This window comes from Paralichthys olivaceus, chromosome 3 (genome assembly GCF_024713975.1).
Source record: "Paralichthys olivaceus isolate ysfri-2021 chromosome 3, ASM2471397v2, whole genome shotgun sequence".
NCBI classification, from domain to species: domain Eukaryota; kingdom Metazoa; phylum Chordata; class Actinopteri; order Pleuronectiformes; family Paralichthyidae; genus Paralichthys; species Paralichthys olivaceus.
The window spans coordinates 1,439,297-1,461,875 of record NC_091095.1 but is presented as its reverse complement, the minus strand read 5'-3'; the positions used below and the strand labels follow the sequence as shown (position 1 = coordinate 1,461,875).

At 44.8% G+C, this 22,579-nt stretch overlaps 1 protein-coding gene and 1 long non-coding RNA gene across 3 annotated transcripts in view; one reads left to right on the top strand and one right to left on the bottom strand.

Annotated features, from left to right (window-relative positions):
* Window positions 1-1,812: 1,812 nt before the first annotated feature.
* Window positions 1,813-13,119, bottom strand: LOC138407296 (GATA zinc finger domain-containing protein 14-like; the record flags this gene model as incomplete). Its single annotated transcript, XM_069522752.1, is given in 3 exon segments — window positions 1,813-2,499; window positions 3,487-3,795; window positions 12,118-13,119. Coding segments are annotated over 3 exon segments (1,998 nt in total), but the record flags the coding sequence as incomplete, so codon positions are not given.
* Window positions 13,120-22,189: 9,070 nt separating this feature from the next.
* Window positions 22,190-22,579, top strand: part of LOC138407287 (uncharacterized) — a 121,121-nt gene continuing 120,731 nt past the window's right edge. Inside the window, exon 1 of one of the 2 annotated variants that reach the window (XR_011240731.1) lies at window positions 22,190-22,538. This is a non-coding gene — a long non-coding RNA (uncharacterized lncRNA). The remainder of the gene's footprint in view (window positions 22,539-22,579) is intronic. The other variant, XR_011240732.1, reaches the window with a different exon arrangement.

Here is a 22,579-nt window from a genome sequence, read left to right as displayed (position 1 = left end):
GGAGTAGTGGTTGTTGTAGTTGGGGTAGTGGTTGTTGTGGTTGGGGTAGTGGTTGTTGTAGTCGGAACAGTGGTGGTTGTGGTTGTGGTTGTTGTCGTTGGAGTAGTGGTTGTTGTGGTTGGTTGTGGGGTAGTGGTTGTTGTCGTTGGAATCGTGGTTGTTGTAGTTGGGGCAGTGGTTGTTGTGGTTGGGGTAGTGGTTGCTGTGGTTGGGGTAGTGGTTGTTGTGGTTGGGGTAGTGGTTGTTGTAGTTGGGGTAGTGGTTGTTGTGGTCGGTGTCATGGTTGTAATTGGAGTAGTGGATGTTGTAGTTGGAGTAGTGGTTGTTGTAGTTGGGGTAGTGGTTGATGTCGTTGGAGTAGTTGGGGTAGTGGTTGTTGTGGTTGGGGTAGTGGTTGTTGTAGTCGGAACAGTGGTTGTTGTAGTTGGGGTAGTGGTTGTTGTCGTTGGAGTACTGGTTGTTGTGGTTGGGGTAGTGGTTGTTGTAGTCGGAACAGTGGTTGTTGTAGTTGGGGTAGTGGTTGTTGTCGTTGGAGTAGTGGTTGTTGTAGTTGGGGTAGTGGTTGTTGTGGTCGATGTAGTGGTTGTCGTGGGAGTAGTGGTTGTTGTGGTTGGGGTAGTGGTTGTTGTGGTTGGGGTAGTGGTTGTTGTGGTTGGAGTAGTGGTTGTTGTAGTTGAAGTAGTGGTTGTTGTCATTGGAGTAGTTGTTGTTGTAGTTGGGGTAGTGGTTGTTGTTGTTGTTGTTGGGGTAGTGGTTGTTGTCGTTGGGGTAGTGGTTGTTGTCGTTGGAGTACTGGTTGTTGTTGTTGGTGGGGTAGTGGTTGTTGTCGTTGGAATAGTGGTTGTTGTATTTGGGGTAGTAGTTGTTGTGGTTGGGGTAGTGGTTGTTTTGGTTGGGGTAGTGGTTGTTGTTGTTGGTGGGGTAGTGGTTGTTGTGGTTGGAGTAGTGGTTGTTGTAGTTGGGGTAGTGGTTGTTGTGGTTGGGGTAGTGGTTGTTGTGGTTGGGGTAGTGGTAGTTGTGGTTGGGGTAGTGGTTGTTGTAGTTGGGGTAGTGGTTGTTGTAGTTGGGGTAGTGGTTGTTGTGGTTGGAGTAGTGGTTGTTGTAGTTGGAGTAGTTGTTGTTGTAGTTGGAGGAGTTGTTGTTGTAGTTGGGGTAGTGGTTGTTGTGGTTGGGGTAGTGGTTGTTGTTGTTGGTGGGGTAGTGGTTGTTGTCGTTGGAGTAGTGGTTGTTGTAGTTGGGGTAGTGGTTGTTGTTGTTGGTGGGGTAGTGGTTGTTGTCGTTGGAGTAGTGGTTGTTGTAGTTGGGGTAGTGGTTATTGTGGTTGGCGTAGTAGTTGTTGTTGTTGGTGGGGTAGTGGTTGTTGTAGTTGGAGTAGTGGTTGTTGTAGTTGGGGTAGTGGTTGTTGTGGTTGGGGTAGTGGTTGTTGTAGTTGGGGTAGTGGTTGTTGTGGTTGGGGTAGTGGTTGTTGTTGTCGGAACAGTGGTGGTTGTGGTTGTGGTTGTTGTCGTTGGAGTAGTGGTTGTTGTGGTTGGGGTAGTGGTTGTTGTAGTCGGAACAGTGGTTGTTGTAGTTGGGGTAGTGGTTGTTGTTGTTGGTGTAGTGGTTGTCGTTGGAGTAGTGGTTGTTGTAGTTGGGGTCGTGGTTGTTGTGGTTGGGGTAGTGGTTGTTGTCGTTGGAGTAGTGGTTGTTGTAGTTGGAGTAGTTGTTGTTGTGGTTGGGGTAGTGGTTGTTGTTGTTGGAGTAGTGGTTGTTGTGGTTGGGGTAGTGGTTGTTGTGGTTGGGGTAGTGGTTGTTGTCGTTGGGGTAGTGGTTGTTGTGGTTGGAGTAGTGGTTGTTGTAGTTGGAGTAGTGGTTGTTGTGGTTGGGGTAGTGGTTGTTGTCGTTGGAGTAGTTGTTGTTGTGGTTGGGGTAGTGGTTGTTGTTGTTGGTGGGGTAGTGGTTGTTGTGGTTGGAGTAGTGGTTGTTGTGGTTGGAGTAGTGGTTGTTGTGGTTGGAGTAGTGGTTGTTGTAGTTGAAGTTGTGGTTGTTGTCGTTGGAGTAGTAGTTGTTGTAGTTGGGGTAGTGGTTATTGTGGTTGGCGTAGTGGTTGTTGTTGTTGGTGGGGTAGTGGTTGTTGTCGTTGGAGTAGTGGTTGTTGTAGTTGGGTTAGTGGTTGTTGTGGTTGGAGTAGTGGTTGTTGTAGTTGAAGTAGTGGTTGTTGTCGTTGGAGTAGTTGTTGTTGTAGTTGGGATAGTGGTTATTGTGGTTGGCGTAGTAGTGGTTGTTGTAGTTGGGGTAGTGGTTGTTGTGGTTGGGGTAGTGGTTGTTGTCGTTGGGGTGGTGGTTGTTGTGGTTGGGGTAGTGGATGTTGTAGTTGGAGTAGTGGTTGTTGTAGTTGGAGTAGTGGTTGTTGTCGTTGGAGTAGTGGTTGTTGTAGTTGGGGTAGTGGTTGTTGTGGTTGGGGTAGTGGTTGTTGTAGTCGGAACAGTGGTGGTTGTGGTTGTGGTTGTTGTCGTTGGAGTAGTGGTTGTTGTGGTTGGTTGTGGGGTAGTGGTTGTTGTCGTTGGAATCGTGGTTGTTGTAGTTGGGGCAGTGGTTGTTGTGGTTGGGGTAGTGGTTGCTGTGGTTGGGGTAGTGGTTGTTGTGGTTGGGGTAGTGGTTGTTGTAGTTGGGGTAGTGGTTGTTGTGGTCGGTGTCGTGGTTGTAATTGGAGTAGTGGATGTTGTAGTTGGAGTAGTGGTTGTTGTAGTTGGGGTAGTGGTTGATGTCGTTGGAGTAGTTGTTGTTGTAGTTGGGGTAGTGGTTGTTGTGGTTGGGGTAGTGGTTGTTGTAGTCGGAACAGTGGTTGTTGTAGTTGGGGTAGTGGTTGTTGTCGTTGGAGTACTGGTTGTTGTGGTTGGGGTAGTGGTTGTTGTAGTCGGAACAGTGGTTGTTGTAGTTGGGGTAGTGGTTGTTGTCGTTGGAGTAGTGGTTGTTGTAGTTGGGGTAGTGGTTGTTGTGGTCGATGTAGTGGTTGTCGTGGGAGTAGTGGTTGTTGTGGTTGGGGTAGTGGTTGTTGTGGTTGGGGTAGTGGTTGTTGTGGTTGGAGTAGTGGTTGTTGTAGTTGAAGTAGTGGTTGTTGTCATTGGAGTAGTTGTTGTTGTAGTTGGGGTAGTGGTTGTTGTTGTTGTTGTTGGGGTAGTGGTTGTTGTCGTTGGGGTAGTGGTTGTTGTCGTTGGAGTACTGGTTGTTGTTGTTGGTGGGGTAGTGGTTGTTGTCGTTGGAATAGTGGTTGTTGTATTTGGGGTAGTAGTTGTTGTGGTTGGGGTAGTGGTTGTTTTGGTTGGGGTAGTGGTTGTTGTTGTTGGTGGGGTAGTGGTTGTTGTGGTTGGAGTAGTGGTTGTTGTAGTTGGGGTAGTGGTTGTTGTGGTTGGGGTAGTGGTTGTTGTGGTTGGGGTAGTGGTAGTTGTGGTTGGGGTAGTGGTTGTTGTAGTTGGGGTAGTGGTTGTTGTAGTTGGGGTAGTGGTTGTTGTGGTTGGAGTAGTGGTTGTTGTAGTTGGAGTAGTTGTTGTTGTAGTTGGAGGAGTTGTTGTTGTAGTTGGGGTAGTGGTTGTTGTGGTTGGGGTAGTGGTTGTTGTTGTTGGTGGGGTAGTGGTTGTTGTCGTTGGAGTAGTGGTTGTTGTAGTTGGGGTAGTGGTTGTTGTTGTTGGTGGGGTAGTGGTTGTTGTCGTTGGAGTAGTGGTTGTTGTAGTTGGGGTAGTGGTTATTGTGGTTGGCGTAGTAGTTGTTGTTGTTGGTGGGGTAGTGGTTGTTGTAGTTGGAGTAGTGGTTGTTGTAGTTGGGGTAGTGGTTGTTGTGGTTGGGGTAGTGGTTGTTGTAGTTGGGGTAGTGGTTGTTGTGGTTGGGGTAGTGGTTGTTGTTGTCGGAACAGTGGTGGTTGTGGTTGTGGTTGTTGTCGTTGGAGTAGTGGTTGTTGTGGTTGGGGTAGTGGTTGTTGTAGTCGGAACAGTGGTTGTTGTAGTTGGGGTAGTGGTTGTTGTTGTTGGTGTAGTGGTTGTCGTTGGAGTAGTGGTTGTTGTAGTTGGGGTCGTGGTTGTTGTGGTTGGGGTAGTGGTTGTTGTCGTTGGAGTAGTGGTTGTTGTAGTTGGAGTAGTTGTTGTTGTGGTTGGGGTAGTGGTTGTTGTTGTTGGAGTAGTGGTTGTTGTGGTTGGGGTAGTGGTTGTTGTGGTTGGGGTAGTGGTTGTTGTCATTGGGGTAGTGGTTGTTGTGGTTGGAGTAGTGGTTGTTGTAGTTGGAGTAGTGGTTGTTGTGGTTGGGGTAGTGGTTGTTGTCGTTGGAGTAGTTGTTGTTGTGGTTGGGGTAGTGGTTGTTGTTGTTGGTGGGGTAGTGGTTGTTGTGGTTGGAGTAGTGGTTGTTGTGGTTGGAGTAGTGGTTGTTGTGGTTGGAGTAGTGGTTGTTGTAGTTGAAGTTGTGGTTGTTGTCGTTGGAGTAGTAGTTGTTGTAGTTGGGGTAGTGGTTATTGTGGTTGGCGTAGTGGTTGTTGTTGTTGGTGGGGTAGTGGTTGTTGTCGTTGGAGTAGTGGTTGTTGTAGTTGGGGTAGTGGTTGTTGTGGTTGGGGTAGTGGTTGTTGTAGTTGAAGTAGTGGTTGTTGTCGTTGGAGTAGTTGTTGGTGTAGTCGGAACAGTGGTTGTTGTAGTTGGGGTAGTGGTTGTTGTCGTTGGAGTAGGGGTTGTTGTAGTTGGGGTAGTGGTGGTTGTGGTCGGTGTAGTGGTTGTCGTTGGAGTAGTGGTTGTTGTCGTCGGGGTAGTTGTTGTTGTTGTTGGAGTAGTTGTTGTAGTTGGGGTAGTGGTTGTTGTGGTTGGGGTAGTGGTTGTTGTGGTTGGAGTAGTGGTTGTTGTCGTTGGGGTAGTGGTTGTTGTGGTTGGGGTAGTGGTTGTTGTAGTTGAAGTAGTGGTTGTTGTCGTTGGAGTAGTTGTTGGTGTAGTCGGAACAGTGGTTGTTGTAGTTGGGGTAGTGGTTGTTGTCGTTGGAGTAGTGGTTGTTGTAGTTGGGGTAGTGGTTGTTGTGGTCGGTGTAGTGGTTGTCGTTGGAGTAGTGGTTGTTGTCGTCGGGGTAGTTGTTGTTGTTGTTGGAGTAGTTGTTGTAGTTGGGGTAGTGGTTGTTGTGGTTGGGGTAGTGGTTGTTGTGGTTGGGGTAGTGGTTGTTGTGGTTGGGGTAGTGGTTGTTGTCGTTGGAGTAGTGGTTGTTGTCGTTGGAGTAGTTGTTGCTGTAGTTGGGGTAGTGGTTATTGTGGTGGGCGTAGTGATTGTTGTCGTTGGTGGGGTAGTGGTTGTTGTCGTTGGAATCGTGGTTGTTGTAGTTGGGGCAGTGGTTGTTGTGGTTGGGGTAGTGGTTGTTGTGGTTGGGGTAGTGGTTGTTGTAGTTGGGGTAGTGGTTGTTGTGGTCGGTGTCGTGGTTGTAATTGGAGTAGTGGATGTTGTAGTTGGAGTAGTGGTTGTTGTAGTTGGGGTAGTGGTTGATGTCGTTGGAGTAGTTGTTGTTGTAGTTGGGGTAGTGGTTGTTGTGGTTGGGGTAGTGGTTGTTGTAGTCGGAACAGTGGTTGTTGTAGTTGGGGTAGTGGTTGTTGTCGTTGGAGTACTGGTTGTTGTGGTTGGGGTAGTGGTTGTTGTAGTCGGAACAGTGGTTGTTGTAGTTGGGGTAGTGGTTGTTGTCGTTGGAGTAGTGGTTGTTGTAGTTGGGGTAGTGGTTGTTGTGGTCGATGTAGTGGTTGTCGTTGGAGTAGTGGTTGTTGTGGTTGGGGTAGTGGTTGTTGTGGTTGGGGTAGTGGTTGTTGTGGTTGGAGTAGTGGTTGTTGTAGTTGAAGTAGTGGTTGTTGTCATTGGAGTAGTTGTTGTTGTAGTTGGGGTAGTGGTTGTTGTTGTTGGGGTAGTGGTTGTTGTCGTTGGGGTAGTGGTTGTTGTCGTTGGAGTACTGGTTGTTGTTGTTGGTGGGGTAGTGGTTGTTGTCGTTGGAATAGTGGTTGTTGTATTTGGGGTAGTAGTTGTTGTGGTTGGGGTAGTGGTTGTTGTGGTTGGGGTAGTGGTTGTTGTAGTTGGTGGGGTAGTGGTTGTTGTGGTTGGAGTAGTGTTTCTTGTAGTTGGGGTAGTGGTTGTTGTGGTTGGGGTAGTGGTTGTTGTCGTTGGGGTAGTGGTAGTTGTGGTTGGGGTAGTGGTTGTTGTAGTTGGGGTAGTGGTTGTTGTAGTTGGGGTAGTAGTTGTTGTGGTTAGAGTAGTGGTTGTTGTAGTTGGAGTAGTTGTTGTTGTAGTTGGAGTAGTTGTTGTTGTAGTTGGGGTAGTGGTTGTTGTTGTTGGTGGGGTAGTGGTTGTTGTCGTTGGAGTAGTGGTTGTTGTAGTTGGGGTAGTGGTTATTGTGGTTGGCGTAGTAGTTGTTGTTGTTGGTGGGGTAGTGGTTGTTGTAGTTGGAGTAGTGGTTGTTGTAGTTGGGGTAGTGGTTGTTGTCGTTGGGATGGTGGTTGTTGTGGTTGGTGTAGTGGATGTTGTAGTTGGAGTAGTGGTTGTTGTAGTTGGAGTAGTGGTTGTTGTCGTTGGAGTAGTGGTTGTTGTAGTTGGGGTAGTGGTTGTTGTCGTTGGGATGGTGGTTGTTGTGGTTGGGGTAGTGGATGTTGTAGTTGGAGTAGTGGTTGTTGTAGTTGGAGTAGTGGTTGTTGTCGTTGGAGTAGTGGTTGTTGTAGTTGGGGTAGTGGTTGTTGTAGTCGGAACAGTGGTGGTTGTGGTTGTGGTTGTTGTCGTTGGAGTAGTGGTTGTTGTGGTTGGGGTAGTGGTTGTTGTAGTCGGAACAGTGGTTGTTGTAGTTGGGGTAGTGGTTGTTGTTGTTGGTGTAGTGGTTGTAATTGGAGTAGTGGATGTTGTAGTTGGAGTAGTGGTTGTTGTAGTTGGGGTAGTGGTTGATGTCGTTGGAGTAGTTGTTGTTGTAGTTGGGGTAGTGGTTGTTGTGGTTGGGGTAGTGGTTGTTGTAGTCGGAACAGTGGTTGTTGTAGTTGGGGTAGTGGTTGTTGTCGTTGGAGTACTGGTTGTTGTGGTTGGGGTAGTGGTTGTTGTAGTCGGAACAGTGGTTGTTGTAGTTGGGGTAGTGGTTGTTGTCATTGGAGTAGTGGTTGTTGTAGTTGGGGTAGTGGTTGTTGTGGTCAATATAGTGGTTGTCGTTGGAGTAGTGGTTGTTGTGGTTGGGGTAGTGGTTGTTGTGGTTGGGGTAGTGGTTGTTGTGGTTGGAGTAGTGGTTGTTGTAGTTGAAGTAGTGGTTGTTGTCATTGGAGTAGTTGTTGTTGTAGTTGGGGTAGTGGTTGTTGTTGTTGGGGTAGTGGTTGTTGTCGTTGGGGTAGTGGTTGTTGTCGTTGGAGTACTGGTTGTTGTTGTTGGTGGGGTAGTGGTTGTTGTCGTTGGAATAGTGGTTGTTGTATTTGGGGTAGTAGTTGTTGTGGTTGGGGTAGTGGTTGTTGTGGTTGGGGTAGTGGTTGTTGTAGTTGGTGGGGTAGTGGTTGTTGTGGTTGGAGTAGTGGTTGTTGTAGTTGGGGTAGTGGTTGTTGTCGTTGGGGTAGTGGTTGTTGTCGTTGGGGTAGTGGTAGTCGTGGTTGGGGTAGTGGTTGTTGTAGTTGGGGTAGTGGTTGTTGTAGTTGGGGTAGTAGTTGTTGTGGTTGGAGTAGTGGTTGTTGTAGTTGGAGTAGTTGTTGTTGTAGTTGGAGTAGTTGTTGTTGTAGTTGGGGTAGTGGTTGTTGTTGTTGGTGGGGTAGTGGTTGTTGTCGTTGGAGTAGTGGTTGTTGTAGTTGGGGTAGTGGTTATTGTGGTTGGCGTAGTAGTTGTTGTTGTTGGTGGGGTAGTGGTTGTTGTAGTTGGAGTAGTGGTTGTTGTAGTTGGGGTAGTGGTTGTTGTGGTTGGGGTAGTGGTTGTTGTCGTTGGGATGGTGGTTGTTGTGGTTGGGGTAGTGGATGTTGTAGTTGGAGTAGTGGTTGTTGTAGTTGGAGTAGTGGTTGTTGTCGTTGGAGTAGTGGTTGTTGTAGTTGGGGTAGTGGTTGTTGTGTTTGGGGTAGTGGTTGTTGTAGTCGGAACAGTGGTGGTTGTGGTTGTGGTTGTTGTCGTTGGAGTAGTGGTTGTTGTGGTTGGGGTAGTGGTTGTTGTAGTCGGAACAGTGGTTGTTGTAGTTGGGGTAGTGGTTCTTGTTGTTGGTGTAGTGGTTGTCGTTGGAGTAGTGGTTGTTGTAGTTGGGGTAGTGGTTGTTGTGGTTGGGGTCGTGGTTGTTGTGGTTGGGGTAGTGGTTGTTGTTGTTGGAGTAGTGGTTGTTGTAGTTGGAGTAGTTGTTGTTGTGGTTGGGGTAGTGGTTGTTGTTGTTGGAGTAGTGGTTGTTGTAGTTGGAGTAGTTGTTGTTGTGGTTGGGGTAGTGGTTGTTGTTGTTGGAGTAGTGGTTGTTGTGGTTGGGGTAGTGGTTGTTGTGGTTGGGGTAGTGGTTGTTGTGGTTGGGGTAGTGGTTGTTGTGGTTGGAGTAGTGGTTGGAGTAGTGGTTGTTGTGGTTGTTGTGGTTGGGGTAGTGGTTGTTGTCGTTGGAGTAGTTGTTGTTGTGGTTGGGGTAGTGGTTGTTGTTGTTGGTGGGATAGTGGTTGTTGTGGTTGGAGTAGTGGTTGGAGTAGTGGTTGTTGTAGTTGAAGTTGTGGTTGTTGTCGTTGGAGTAGTAGTTGTTGTAGTTGGGGTAGTGGTTATTGTGGTTGGCGTAGTGGTTGTTGTTGTTGGTGGGGTAGTGGTTGTTGTCGTTGGAGTAGTGGTTGTTGTAGTTGGGGTAGTGGTTGTTGTGGTTGGGGTAGTGGTTGTTGTAGTTGAAGTAGTGGTTGTTGTCGTTGGAGTAGTTGTTGGTGTAGTCGGAACAGTGGTTGTTGTAGTTGGGGTAGTGGTTGCTGTCGTTGGAGTAGTGGTTGTTGTAGTTGGGGTAGTGGTTGTTGTGGTCGGTGTAGTGGTTGTCGTTGGAGTAGTGGTTGTTGTCGTCGGGGTAGTTGTTGTTGTTGTTGGAGTAGTTGTTGTAGTTGGGGTAGTGGTTGTTGTGGTTGGGGTAGTGGTTGTTGTGGTTGGGGTAGTGGTTGTTGTGGTTGGAGTAGTGGTTGTTGTCGTTGAGGTAGTGGTTGTTGTGGTTGGGGTAGTGGTTGTTGTCGTTGGAGTAGTGGTTGTTGTCGTTGGAGTAGTTGTTGCTGTAGTTGGGGTAGTGGTTATTGTGGTGGGCGTAGTGATTGTTGTGGTTGGGGTAGTGGTTGTTGTCGTTGGAGTAGTTGTTGTTGTGGTTGGGGTAGTGGTTGTTGTTGTTGGTGGGGTAGTGGTTGTTGTTGTTGGTGGGGTAGTGGTTGTTGTGGTTGGAGTAGTGGTTGTTGTGGTTGGAGTAGTGGTTGTTGTGGTTGGGGTCATGGTTGTTGTGGTTGGGGTAGTGGTTGTTGTCGTTGGAGTAGTGGTTGTTGTGGTTGGGGTAGTGGTTGTTGTCGTTGGGATGGTGGTTGTTGTGGTTGGGGTAGTGGATGTTGTAGTTGGAGTAGTGGTTGTTGTAGTTGGAGTAGTGGTTGTTGTCGTTGGAGTAGTGGTTGTTGTAGTTGGGGTAGTGGTTGTTGTCGTTGGGATGGTGGTTGTTGTGGTTGGGGTAGTGGATGTTGTAGTTGGAGTAGTGGTTGTTGTAGTTGGAGTAGTGGTTGTTGTCGTTGGAGTAGTGGTTGTTGTAGTTGGGGTAGTGGTTGTTGTAGTCGGAACAGTGGTGGTTGTGGTTGTTGTCGTTGGAGTAGTGGTTGTTGTGGTTGGGGTAGTGGTTGTTGTAGTCGGAACAGTGGTTGTTGTAGTTGGGGTAGTGGTTGTTGTTGTTGGTGTAGTGGTTGTAATTGGAGTAGTGGATGTTGTAGTTGGAGTAGTGGTTGTTGTAGTTGGGGTAGTGGTTGATGTCGTTGGAGTAGTTGTTGTTGTAGTTGGGGTAGTGGTTGTTGTGGTTGGGGTAGTGGTTGTTGTAGTCGGAACAGTGGTTGTTGTAGTTGGGGTAGTGGTTGTTGTCGTTGGAGTACTGGTTGTTGTGGTTGGGGTAGTGGTTGTTGTAGTCGGAACAGTGGTTGTTGTAGTTGGGGTAGTGGTTGTTGTCATTGGAGTAGTGGTTGTTGTAGTTGGGGTAGTGGTTGTTGTGGTCGATGTAGTGGTTGTCGTTGGAGTAGTGGTTGTTGTGGTTGGGGTAGTGGTTGTTGTGGTTGGGGTAGTGGTTGTTGTGGTTGGAGTAGTGGTTGTTGTAGTTGAAGTAGTGGTTGTTGTCATTGGAGTAGTTGTTGTTGTAGTTGGGGTAGTGGTTGTTGTTGTTGGGGTAGTGGTTGTTGTCGTTGGGGTAGTGGTTGTTGTCGTTGGAGTACTGGTTGATGTTGTTGGTGGGGTAGTGGTTGTTGTCGTTGGAATAGTGGTTGTTGTATTTGGGGTAGTAGTTGTTGTGGTTGGGGTAGTGGTTGTTGTGGTTGGGGTAGTGGTTGTTGTAGTTGGTGGGGTAGTGGTTGTTGTGGTTGGAGTAGTGGTTGTTGTAGTTGGGGTAGTGGTTGTTGTCGTTGGGGTAGTGGTCGTTGTCGTTGGGGTAGTGGTAGTTGTGGTTGGGGTAGTGGTTGTTGTAGTTGGGGTAGTGGTTGTTGTAGTTGGGGTAGTAGTTGTTGTGGTTGGAGTAGTGGTTGTTGTAGTTGGAGTAGTTGTTGTTGTAGTTGGAGTAGTTGTTGTTGTAGTTGGGGTAGTGGTTGTTGTTGTTGGTGGGGTAGTGGTTGTTGTCGTTGGAGTAGTGGTTGTTGTAGTTGGGGTAGTGGTTATTGTGGTTGGCGTAGTAGTTGTTGTTGTTGGTGGGGTAGTGGTTGTTGTAGTTGGAGTAGTGGTTGTTGTAGTTGGGGTAGTGGTTGTTGTGGTTGGGGTAGTGGTTGTTGTCGTTGGGATGGTGGTTGTTGTGGTTGGGGTAGTGGATGTTGTAGTTGGAGTAGTGGTTGTTGTAGTTGGAGTAGTGGTTGTTGTCGTTGGAGTAGTGGTTGTTGTAGTTGGGGTAGTGGTTGTTGTAGTCGGAACAGTGGTGGTTGTGGTTGTGGTTGTTGTCGTTGGAGTAGTGGTTGTTGTGGTTGGGGTAGTGGTTGTTGTAGTCGGAACAGTGGTTGTTGTAGTTGGGGTAGTGGTTGTTGTTGTTGGTGTAGTGGTTGTCGTTGGAGTAGTGGTTGTTGTAGTTGGGGTAGTGGTTGTTGTGGTTGGGGTCGTGGTTGTTGTGGTTGGGGTAGTGGTTGTTGTCGTTGGAGTAGTGGTTGTTGTAGTTGGAGTAGTTGTTGTTGTGGTTGGGGTAGTGGTTGTTGTCGTTGGAGTAGTGGTTGTTGTGGTTGGGGTAGTGGTTGTTGTGGTTGGGGTAGTGGTTGTTGTCGTTGGGGTAGTGGTTGTTGTGGTTGGAGTAGTGGTTGTTGTAGTTGGAGTAGTGGTTGTTGTAGTTGGGGTAGTGGTTGTTGTGGTCGATGTAGTGGTTGTCGTTGGAGTAGTGGTTGTTGTGGTTGGGGTAGTGGTTGTTGTGGTTGGGGTAGTGGTTGTTGTGGTTGGAGTAGTGGTTGTTGTAGTTGAAGTAGTGGTTGTTGTCATTGGAGTAGTTGTTGTTGTAGTTGGGGTAGTGGTTGTTGTTGTTGTTGTTGGGGTAGTGGTTGTTGTCGTTGGGGTAGTGGTTGTTGTCGTTGGAGTACTGGTTGTTGTTGTTGGTGGGGTAGTGGTTGTTGTCGTTGGAATAGTGGTTGTTGTATTTGGGGTAGTAGTTGTTGTGGTTGGGGTAGTGGTTGTTGTAGTTGGTGGGGTAGTGGTTGTTGTGGTTGGAGTAGTGGTTGTTGTAGTTGGGGTAGTGGTTGTTGTGGTTGGGGTAGTGGTTGTTGTCGTTGGGGTAGTGGTAGTTGTGGTTGGGGTAGTGGTTGTTGTAGTTGGGGTAGTGGTTGTTGTAGTTGGGGTAGTAGTTGTTGTGGTTGGAGTAGTGGTTGTTGTAGTTGGAGTAGTTGTTGTTGTAGTTGGAGTAGTTGTTGTTGTAGTTGGGGTAGTGGTTGTTGTTGTTGGTGGGGTAGTGGTTGTTGTCGTTGGAGTAGTGGTTGTTGTAGTTGGGGTAGTGGTTATTGTGGTTGGCGTAGTAGTTGTTGTTGTTGGTGGGGTAGTGGTTGCTGTAGTTGGAGTAGTGGTTGTTGTAGTTGGGGTAGTGGTTGTTGTGGTTGGGGTAGTGGTTGTTGTCGTTGGGATGGTGGTTGTTGTGGTTGGGGTAGTGGATGTTGTAGTTGGAGTAGTGGTTGTTGTAGTTGGAGTAGTGGTTGTTGTCGTTGGAGTAGTGGTTGTTGTAGTTGGGGTAGTGGTTGTTGTGTTTGGGGTAGTGGTTGTTGTAGTCGGAACAGTGGTGGTTGTGGTTGTGGTTGTTGTCGTTGGAGTAGTGGTTGTTGTGGTTGGGGTAGTGGTTGTTGTAGTCGGAACAGTGGTTGTTGTAGTTGGGGTAGTGGTTCTTGTTGTTGGTGTAGTGGTTGTCGTTGGAGTAGTGGTTGTTGTAGTTGGGGTAGTGGTTGTTGTGGTTGGGGTCGTGGTTGTTGTGGTTGGGGTAGTGGTTGTTGTTGTTGGAGTAGTGGTTGTTGTAGTTGGAGTAGTTGTTGTTGTGGTTGGGGTAGTGGTTGTTGTTGTTGGAGTAGTGGTTGTTGTAGTTGGAGTAGGTGTTGTTGTGGTTGGGGTAGTGGTTGTTGTTGTTGGAGTAGTGGTTGTTGTGGTTGGGGTAGTGGTTGTTGTGGTTGGGGTAGTGGTTGTTGTGGTTGGGGTAGTGGTTGTTGTGGTTGGAGTAGTGGTTGGAGTAGTGGTTGTTGTGGTTGTTGTGGTTGGGGTAGTGGTTGTTGTCGTTGGAGTAGTTGTTGTTGTGGTTGGGGTAGTGGTTGTTGTTGTTGGTGGGATAGTGGTTGTTGTGGTTGGAGTAGTGGTTGTTGTGGTTGGAGTAGTGGTTGTTGTAGTTGAAGTTGTGGTTGTTGTCGTTGGAGTAGTAGTTGTTGTAGTTGGGGTAGTGGTTATTGTGGTTGGCGTAGTGGTTGTTGTTGTTGGTGGGGTAGTGGTTGTTGTCGTTGGAGTAGTGGTTGTTGTAGTTGGGGTAGTGGTTGTTGTGGTTGGGGTAGTGGTTGTTGTAGTTGAAGTAGTGGTTGTTGTCGTTGGAGTAGTTGTTGGTGTAGTCGGAACAGTGGTTGTTGTAGTTGGGGTAGTGGTTGCTGTCGTTGGAGTAGTGGTTGTTGTAGTTGGGGTAGTGGTTGTTGTGGTCGGTGTAGTGGTTGTCGTTGGAGTAGTGGTTTTTGTCGTCGGGGTAGTTGTTGTTGTTGTTGGAGTAGTTGTTGTAGTTGGGGTAGTGGTTGTTGTGGTTGGGGTAGTGGTTGTTGTGGTTGGGGTAGTGGTTGTTGTGGTTGGAGTAGTGGTTGTTGTCGTTGGGGTAGTGGTTGTTGTGGTTGGGGTAGTGGTTGTTGTCGTTGGAGTAGTGGTTGTTGTCGTTGGAGTAGTTGTTGCTGTAGTTGGGGTAGTGGTTATTGTGGTGGGCGTAGTGATTGTTGTGGTTGGGGTAGTGGTTGTTGTCGTTGGAGTAGTTGTTGTTGTGGTTGGGGTAGTGGTTGTTGTTGTTGGTGGGGTAGTGGTTGTTGTTGTTGGTGGGGTAGTGGTTGTTGTGGTTGGAGTAGTGGTTGTTGTGGTTGGAGTAGTGGTTGTTGTAGTTGAAGTTGTGGTTGTTGTCGTTGGAGTAGTAGTTGTTGTAGTTGGGGTAGTGGTTATTGTGGTTGGCGTAGTGGTTGTTGTTGTTGGTGGGGTAGTGGTTGTTGTCGTTGGAGTAGTGGTTGTTGTCGTTGGAGTAGTTGTTGCTGTAGTTGGGGTAGTGGTTATTGTGGTGGGCGTAGTGATTGTTGTTGTAGTTGGGGTAGTGGTTGTTGTGGTTGGGGTAGTGGTTGTTGTAGTCGGAACAGTGGTTGTTGTAGTTGGGGTAGTGGTTGTTGTCGTTGGAGTAGTGGTTGTTGTCGTTGGAGTACTGGTTGTTGTGGTTGGGGTAGTGGTTGTTGTAGTTAGGGTAGTGGTTGTTGTCGTTGGAGTAGTGGTTGTTGTAGTTGGGGTAGTGGTTGTTGTCGTTGGAGTAGTGGTTGTTGTAGTTGGGGTAGTGGTTGTTGTGGTCGATGTAGTGGTTGTCGTTGGAGTAGTGGTTGTTGTGGTTGGGGTAGTGGTTGTTGTAGTTGGGATAGTGGTTGTTGTGGTCGGTGTAGTGGTTGTTGTTGGAGTAGTGGTGGTTGTGGTTGGGGTAGTTTTTGTGGTTGGGGTAGTTGTTGTTGTGGTTGGGGTAGTGGTTGTTGTTGTTGTTGGTGGGGTAGTGGTTGTTGTCGTTGGAGTAGTGGTTGTTGTAGTTGGGGTAGTGGTTGTTGTGGTCGGGGTAGTGGTTGTTGCCGTTGGGGTAGTGGTTGTTGTGGTTGGGGTAGTGGTTGTTGTAGTCGGAACAGTGGTTGTTGTGGTTGGGGTAGTGGTTGTTGTAGTCGGAACAGTGGTTGTTGTTAGGGTAGTGGTTGTTGTGGTCGGTGTAGTGGTTGTCGTTGGAGTAGTGGTTCTTGTGGTTGGGGTAGTTGTTGTTGTGGTTGGGGTAGTTGTTGTGGTTGGGGTAGTGGTTGTTGTTGGTGGGGTAGTGGTTGTTGTCGTTGGAGTAGTGGTTGTTGTAGTTGGCGTAGTGGTTGTTGTGGTTGGGGTAGTGGTTGTTGTTGTTGTTGGTGGGGTAGTGGTTGTTGTCGTTGGAGTAGTGGTTGTTGTAGTTGGAGTAGTGGTTGTTGTAGTTGGGGTAGTGGTTGTTGTGGTTGGAGTAGTGGTTGTTGTTGTTGGTGGGGTAGTGGTTGTTGTCGTTGGAGTAGTGGTTGTTGTCGTTGGGGTAGTGGTTGTTGTGGTTGGGGTAGTGGTTGTTGTCATTTGGGTAGTGGTTGTTGTGGTTGGGGTAGTGGTTGTTGTAGTTGGGGTAGTGGTTGTTGTGGTCGGTGTCGTGGTTGTAATTGGAGTAGTGGATGTTGTAGTTGGAGTAGTGGTTGTTGTAGTTGGAGTAGTGGTTGTTGTAGTTGGGGTAGTGGTTGTTGTAGTTGGGGTAGTGGTTGTTGTAGTTGAAGTAGTGGTTGTTGTCGTTGGAGTAGTTGTTGTTGTAGTTGGGGTAGTGGTTGTTGTGGTTGGAGTAGTGGTTGTTGTTGTTGGTGGGGTAGTGGTTGTTGTGGTTGGAGTAGTGGTTGTTGTGGTTGGGGTAGTGGTTGTTGTTGTTGTTGTTGGGGTAGTGGTTGTTGTTGTTGTTGTTGGGGTAGTGGTTGTTGTCGTTGGAGTAGTGGTTGTTGTAGTTGGGGTAGTGGTTGTTGTGGTCGGTGTCGTGGTTGTAGTTGGAATAGTGGTTGTTGTAGTTGGAGTAGTGGTTGTTGTAGTTGAAGTAGTGGTTGTTGTTGGTGGGGTAGTGGTTGTTGTGGTTGGAGTAGTTTTTGTTGTAGTTGGGGTAGTGGTTGTTGTTGTTGGTGGGGTAGTGGTTGTTGTCGTTGGAGTAGTGGTTGTTGTAGTTGGGGTAGTGGTTGTTGTGGTTGGAGTAGTGGTTGTTGTAGTTGGGGTAGTGGTTGTTGTTGTTGGTGGGGTAGTAGTTGTTGTGGTTGGAGTAGTTTTTGTTGTTGTTGGGGTAGTGGTTGTTGTTGTTGGTGGGGTAGTAGTTGTTGTGGTTGGAGTAGTTTTTGTTGTTGTTGGGGTAGTGGTTGTTGTCGTTGGAGTAGTTGTTGTTGTAGTTGGGGTAGTGGTTGTTGTGGTTAGGGTAGTGGTTGTTGTTGTTGGTGGGGTAGTAGTTGTTGTGGTTGGAGTAGTTTTTGTTGTTGTTGGGGTAGTGGTTGTTGTCGTTGGAGTAGTTGTTGTTGTAGTTGGGGTAGTGGTTGTTGTGGTTAGGGTAGTGGTTGTTGTTGTTGGGGTAGTGGTTGTTGTCGTTGGAGTACTGGTTGTTGTTGTTGGAATAGTGGTTGTTGTCGTTGGAATAGTGGTTGTTGTAGTTGGGGTAGTGGTTGTTGTTGTTGGTGGGGTAGTAGTTGTTGTGGTTGGAGTAGTTTTTGTTGTTGTTGGGGTAGTGGTTGTTGTCGTTGGAGTAGTTGTTGTTGTAGTTGGGGTAGTGGTTGTTGTGGTTAGGGTAGTGGTTGTTGTTGTTGGGGTAGTGGTTGTTGTCGTTGGAGTACTGGTTGTTGTTGTTGGAATAGTGGTTGTTGTCGTTGGAATAGTGGTTGTTGTCGTTGGAGTACTGGTTGTTGTTGTTGGAATAGTGGTTGTTGTAGTTGGGGTAGTGGTTGTTGTGGTTGGGGTAGTGGTTGTTGTTGTTGGTGGGGTAGTGGTTGTTGTCGTTGGAGTACTGGTTGTTGTTGTTGGTGGGGTAGTGGTTGTTGTCGTTGGAATAGTGGTTGTTGTGGTTGGGGTAGTGGTTGTTGTAGTTGGGGTAGTGGTTGTTGTGGTCGGTGTCGTGGTTGTAATTGGAGTAGTGGATGTTATAGTTGGAGTAGTGGTTGTTGTAGTTGGAGTAGTGGTTGTTGTAGTTGAAGTAGTGGTTGTTGTCGTTGGAGTAGTGGTTGTTGTGGTTGGGGTAGTGGTTGTTGTTGTTGGTGGGGTAGTGGTTGTTGTCATTGGAGTAGTGGTTGTTGTAGTGTGGGTAGTGGTTGTTGTGGTTGGGGTAGTAGTAGTTGTAGTTGCGGCACTAGTTGTTGTTGTTGGAGTAGCAGTAGTTGTAGTTGTGATAGTGTTACACAAACTAGTCTCACAACAGGCTGGTCCACTGGCAATGGAACCAACATTCTGCATGAAAGGCAGCTCCCCCAGGATGGAAGCAGCTGCACACAGATTTGAAGATGCACATCCAAAGGCTGGAGAAGTGATGACCCCATTTGTCACTAAAGATGAAATCACAATTGTAGGTTTGATAGTTGAATAATTTCAGAGAGAATTCTTCACTTTAAGAGTAACTTGAATTCATGAGGAAATGTATTTTGATGACAGTAGTTTAACATCAGTTGTTGCCATAGTTACAGTCGTGCAGTAGTTTAACATCACACCTTAGTACTGACATGTACAAGTGTACTTCAGGACCTAGTGACATCACTGATTTCACAGTTTTATCTTCTCACATGTTCAACAGAGAATATTTGTGATCAAGTCCAACCACACCCTTCAACTATACTGGGTGTTTTCAGAGGTGAGACAGGTCTGAAACATTCAACCAGCACAGGGCAGCAACACACTGTGTTTCAGTCTGATGTTAAGTTACTGTCTCAGTGAAAGAAGCAAGTCCACAATTTAAACACACGTTCACGTCAGTCAGAATGTTGCACTAAATCTTACTCAGTGATCGATTTAGCTCAGTGTTTGTTGTTACGCAGCATTTATCTCATGTTTTCAAAGCTGGAACCATTTCTTAGTTCAATGATCATCTAACGTAAGAATTCAAGTTTTCAATTGTTCATTTACATCGTTTTGGAATCAAAGAAACTCTCAAACTGAGCAAAAATTCTTTCAACTTGTCAAATGTTATAATTTTCTGCTTTTCACTTTCTTAGTAAATTAAGAATTAGAGAGTTTTATAATCAAGTTGAGTTCCAGGATGTAAAATAACAAACAGATGAAGTGAGAAATAATCAATAGTTTGGTCAACTGGTCAAGATGGAAGTAATGTTAACTACTTTATCTCCTGTGTGCTCTTTAAATCTAAAACATTATGATGATCTTAAAATGATGAGAAAGTAAACGTTTCATAAAAAGACATGAGGCAGTAAAAAGTCTGTTTTTATTCTCTAATGTTCTGGATCATAAATACAGAATAACACAGATGATACAGATTTAATTAAAAGTGCTTTAAACGTTTAGTACATGAGTAAATGTATCTTCAGTCTTTAGTATGAATATGTTAAAGATACTCAAAGGTAGTAGAATAGGTTTGAAGTAATCTTTGTTTAAATGCAGTATATAAGAAGAAGACTTACCACTGGCTTGAAAGCAGCGATCCTCTGTTCCCTTACATGGTAATGAATTGCTGCAATCAGAGGTGATGGGGTCACAATAGTGACACAGTAGACTGTTAGCTGCTGGAACTGTAGGGTCTGAAACAGACAAAACATGATTCTATTGATTAGAGGAAGAGAGAAGATGGACGTGTTATGGATTAAAAATAGAACATGTCAGAAGAAGGCTGCAGATTCATTAGATATTCATCTACATCTACTTACAAGACAGAGTGACAGAGTTGCAGTTGTCTGTGGTGCAGCATGTAGCACTTGCTAGTGCACTTTCAACACCCAAGTTAACTGAAAATGTCTGAGGGCCTGGTGATAGACACAGGGGGGGGGGTGCACAGGCCTTGTAGATTTGTTGTCCAGGAATCCCAGATGAAACGGCTGCAGAGTCAAAGTGCAGTTTGTTAATGGTGATGGAAAGCACACGTCACTTTGCAGTACATGTATTTCACTGGAAAGTAACAGATGACTTGTAGAAAGTTTACCTTGAATGGAAGCTGTGATACACATCGTGGGACATGGAATTGATGTTGTGTTTGAACAGTCAGCATTTGTGCAATTTTGACACACAAGTGCTTCACCTGCAATGTGGAGACAACTCGTCAGTGACATGATGATCTCATCTAAACTGTGGTTGATAAAGGCTCAAAGATCTTCTTACTGTTGTTCAAAAGGAGTTTCAGACATATGGGTTGTAACTTCAATAACAATAGACACTACATACATGACTCTAAATTATTTGATCTGTCTCCTACCTGTTCAGTCTGTTTCTTGTACTGCTGTACTGTAGCTTATGAATTTCTCCTCTGAGGATCAATAAAGCCTCCTTATATTTTCAAGGATATTAAATGACTTCTTTTAAGTGGAACAAACAGCTGGTGAATATATTAATGTTCAAATATTTCAAAGTAGATTTAAAAGAAGTTCTGTTGCAGCTGCTGAATCAGTATTGTAGAGATAATTAGTTACCTGTGCTGGAGAGCACCCAGATGAGAGTCAGAGAAAGAAGCAGCTTCATCATGATGAACGGGTCAGTTGAGCAGATTCCTTATACGACCTCTCATCAGCACAGAGGCACTTTATATACTCTACAGGTGTTGAACACGTTTATGACTGATACATGTCTGAATATCTCAGGGATTGGGCGTGTTTCTATTTTTACAGAGTGATCATTCAAATTGTCAGTCTCTCTTTTGTCACATAGGAAAACACGTCAACACACCTAAACACACCCAGTTTAACTTCACATGTTCACATGTTCACATGTCCACATGTCCACATGTCCACATGTCCACATGTGACCTAGTTATTCTAGCATTTGTTCTGGTGAATTGTTTATTAAAATATTATTGTTTAATTTGATGTATATCAGAACCCAAAATAAAAGTGGTGCAAAAAATCCACCGTTGTTCTGAGAGGAGAAGTGCCAGCTTATTGAGTGCCAGCTGTTTGAGTGCCAGCTGTTAGTCAGACCTTATTAAAACATTCCTAAAATTGTCAAATGGGCTTTTTAGTTGTCATCATGTGGAATGTTGTTTAACTGGTAACCTGTGTTTGACAGTATTAAACCAATCAAGTTAATGTGTACACTGAACAAAGCTTAACCCTGAATTTCAGTAAAACTTACAATATCAACATCATTCACAAATGGTTACAGTTTAATTGAAATATAAGTTAAATATTACTGCAGAAATGTATTTGAGAATACTGCAAACTGACCCTTCCATAAATGTCATCATGTCACCAGGCCTACATGTAGATGTGTTGAGCAGAGATCTGACTGTAATGATTCTGACAGTCGAAGCTGCGACTCTGGGTCAATTACAGACTTCCAGCCTGTACCCACAAACAGCAAGAACGGCATTCAGGGAAAAGTCAGAGAACCATCCTCCGCATTTAATTCAGCTTTTAAAAAGTTGCATAAGCATGTGATAATTGTCACCTCGACACCATTTTAGCAACATTACATAAAAGGTTTCACTGCAGTTTCAGTATCGAAAGTGAAAAGCAGAAGTTTTCCAGTCCCTCCTCCCTCCTTCCTCCTCCCTCTCTCTCTTGTTCTCATGCTTTTATTTTTCTCATGTTCATTGAAGGTCTTTTTTGAAACTCAAAGGAAAAAGTGTGGTCCGGCAGTTGCAGCAGACTTCACATGCAGTAGAGTCATTGTCCCAGGAGTTATACCAAACTTCTCTGGTCCAAACCAATAGTTTTACTGGTGTAAAATGAGCTCACATAACTCTCACAAACAGCTTTTACTGTAAGTTTAATATCGAACAACATCAGTAAAAAAATAGCACAGTGCCTTGATATTCACACTCCAGTTAGAGAGCTGAGGTCAGCTGCTCCCGGACTTGCCTAAAACTTGGCTCATAACCAGAGGTGATCGAGCCTTTGCAGTAGTTGTGGAACAGCTTACCACTCCATATTAGATCTGCCCGTCTGTAGCACATCATTGTTAAAAACACATTTCTTCTTTTTGAGTTGAGTGTTTTTATCCCAGCAGATTTTCTTTTGTCTTGTTTTATTTTTTTATCATTGGTATTTAGCTATAATGCGTGTTGCTGTCTCCTCTTGGTACTTTTTACTTTGTGAAGCACTTTGGTCAATCAAGTTGTCTTAACTGTGCTATATAAATAAAATTGACAAATTGAAAAACACATCCAGTGTGATTTTGTAAAATAATTTAATTTAATTTGATAATTTGTTAAAGAACAAAGTGAATGTTGTGTGGAATTGTTGTGCACATGACAATAAAAGTCTTGAAGTCGGATGCTAATGAATTAACAGAACAGCAGCCCCCCCTCCCCTCCCTTGGCACTTGCTCTTATATTAATCTTCATTTTAATAAAAACATTTTTTGATCAGTGTATAATCTTATTTTTCCGTGCCAGGGTTGCAATGTCAATCTGGATTTTCAAGTCTAATCATCAAATGAATAAAGAATTGTATTCACAGTCATCGGGGTTGGTATTCACAGTCCTGTATTCTCTGGTAAATTGCCACGCCTACTGCTGAATTGAAGCCACCGCCTCTTTCTATTTTTACTTCAATCACAGCAAACAAGCAAAGCCTCATTGATACAACACATTTCATTCCAGGTGGAAGCACAATGTGCTGCACAAAACATGAGCTACTGTGAATGTTGTGACCACAAAACTAAGCAGAAAGTAGACTCAGACTAAAACTCACCACACAACTAGACATGAAATGAAAATAAAATAATCATAAAACAATAAGATACATTAACAAAAATAATAAGAATTACATTTTGAATTAAACCAGCTAACCAGACAACTGAAGGTGCAGCTAAGAAGGAATGTTAAATGCAACAATTTCATTAAATTATCTACCATTAGCTAATGTTAACATTCAACCATGTACTAAAATATCAAAGCTGTTGGACATGTTTATGTATTAGCTTGTAAGTAAAATGACCCCAGAAATATTCTTGATAACTAACTTTATGTCACATTTTGCGAACTGGAACCTATTTCTGTGTAATGTTCAGCATTACCTCAGTTCTCAACTCTCAATAAGAATGTGTGAACCTTTGCACAGTGCTCTCTCTCTTTTCACTCTAAACATTGTACAAACAATGATATTTGACAAACTTGATATCCTGCTCACTTTACAATTCACAGTAACAAAAATCTGACCAGGGGTTCCCAGACTTTTGTTTGACAAATTCATTTTCTCTAACATACTCAATAAAGTTTTGGTCGGTAAAGTTGTCTTAACTGTGCTATATAAATAAAATTGACAAAATGAAAAACACAGCCAGTGTGATTTTGTAAAATAATTTAATTTAAATTGATAATTTGTTAAAGAACAAAGTGAATGTTGTGTGGAATTGTTGTGCACATGACAAATAAAATGTTTCCTTTCAAAACCACACAGAATCTGCATAAAATAAAAAATATATATATTTACATGTATTCTCTTGTCTACCTCATTCTGAGCTGCCTGCTGCTATAGCAACTGCATTTCCCCAGGGTGTGGATCAAGTTTTATCTTCATTTATATTCATTTCATAAATGTTCATATTGATAAATAATCCATATCCACAAACCTTTTAAAGAAGGAAAGGCCATATACATATACATATATATGTATATATATATATATATATATATATATATATATATACATATATATGTATATGTATATATATATATATATATATATATCTGCTTGGGTCAATCCGGTGGTTGTGGGATTAGCGTCTGCAGGAGGATGCTTCTCTAGCTAGCAGCTAACAGTAACATTTAAACTGACAGCAGACATTTTCTCTCAGTTTTAAAACCTGCTCCTGATGAACAGCTTTTCATTCAGTTGTGTTTCTATGCTTCAAATGTTGAGCTAACTTCAGCTTATTATCAGTTAGCTCAGGTGCTAAAGCGCTAAAGCTATCAACAGTTGTGCAGTCAGTTGCTATCCAGACAGTAAACGTTAGCTTGACTTTACACCTCGGTCCGTCGGCTCATTCTAACACGAGTTTACATGAAAGGTTGATGTGAGGGTGAGTCCGCAGTTTATATTTCAGTGCTCTGTTCTGTTGAA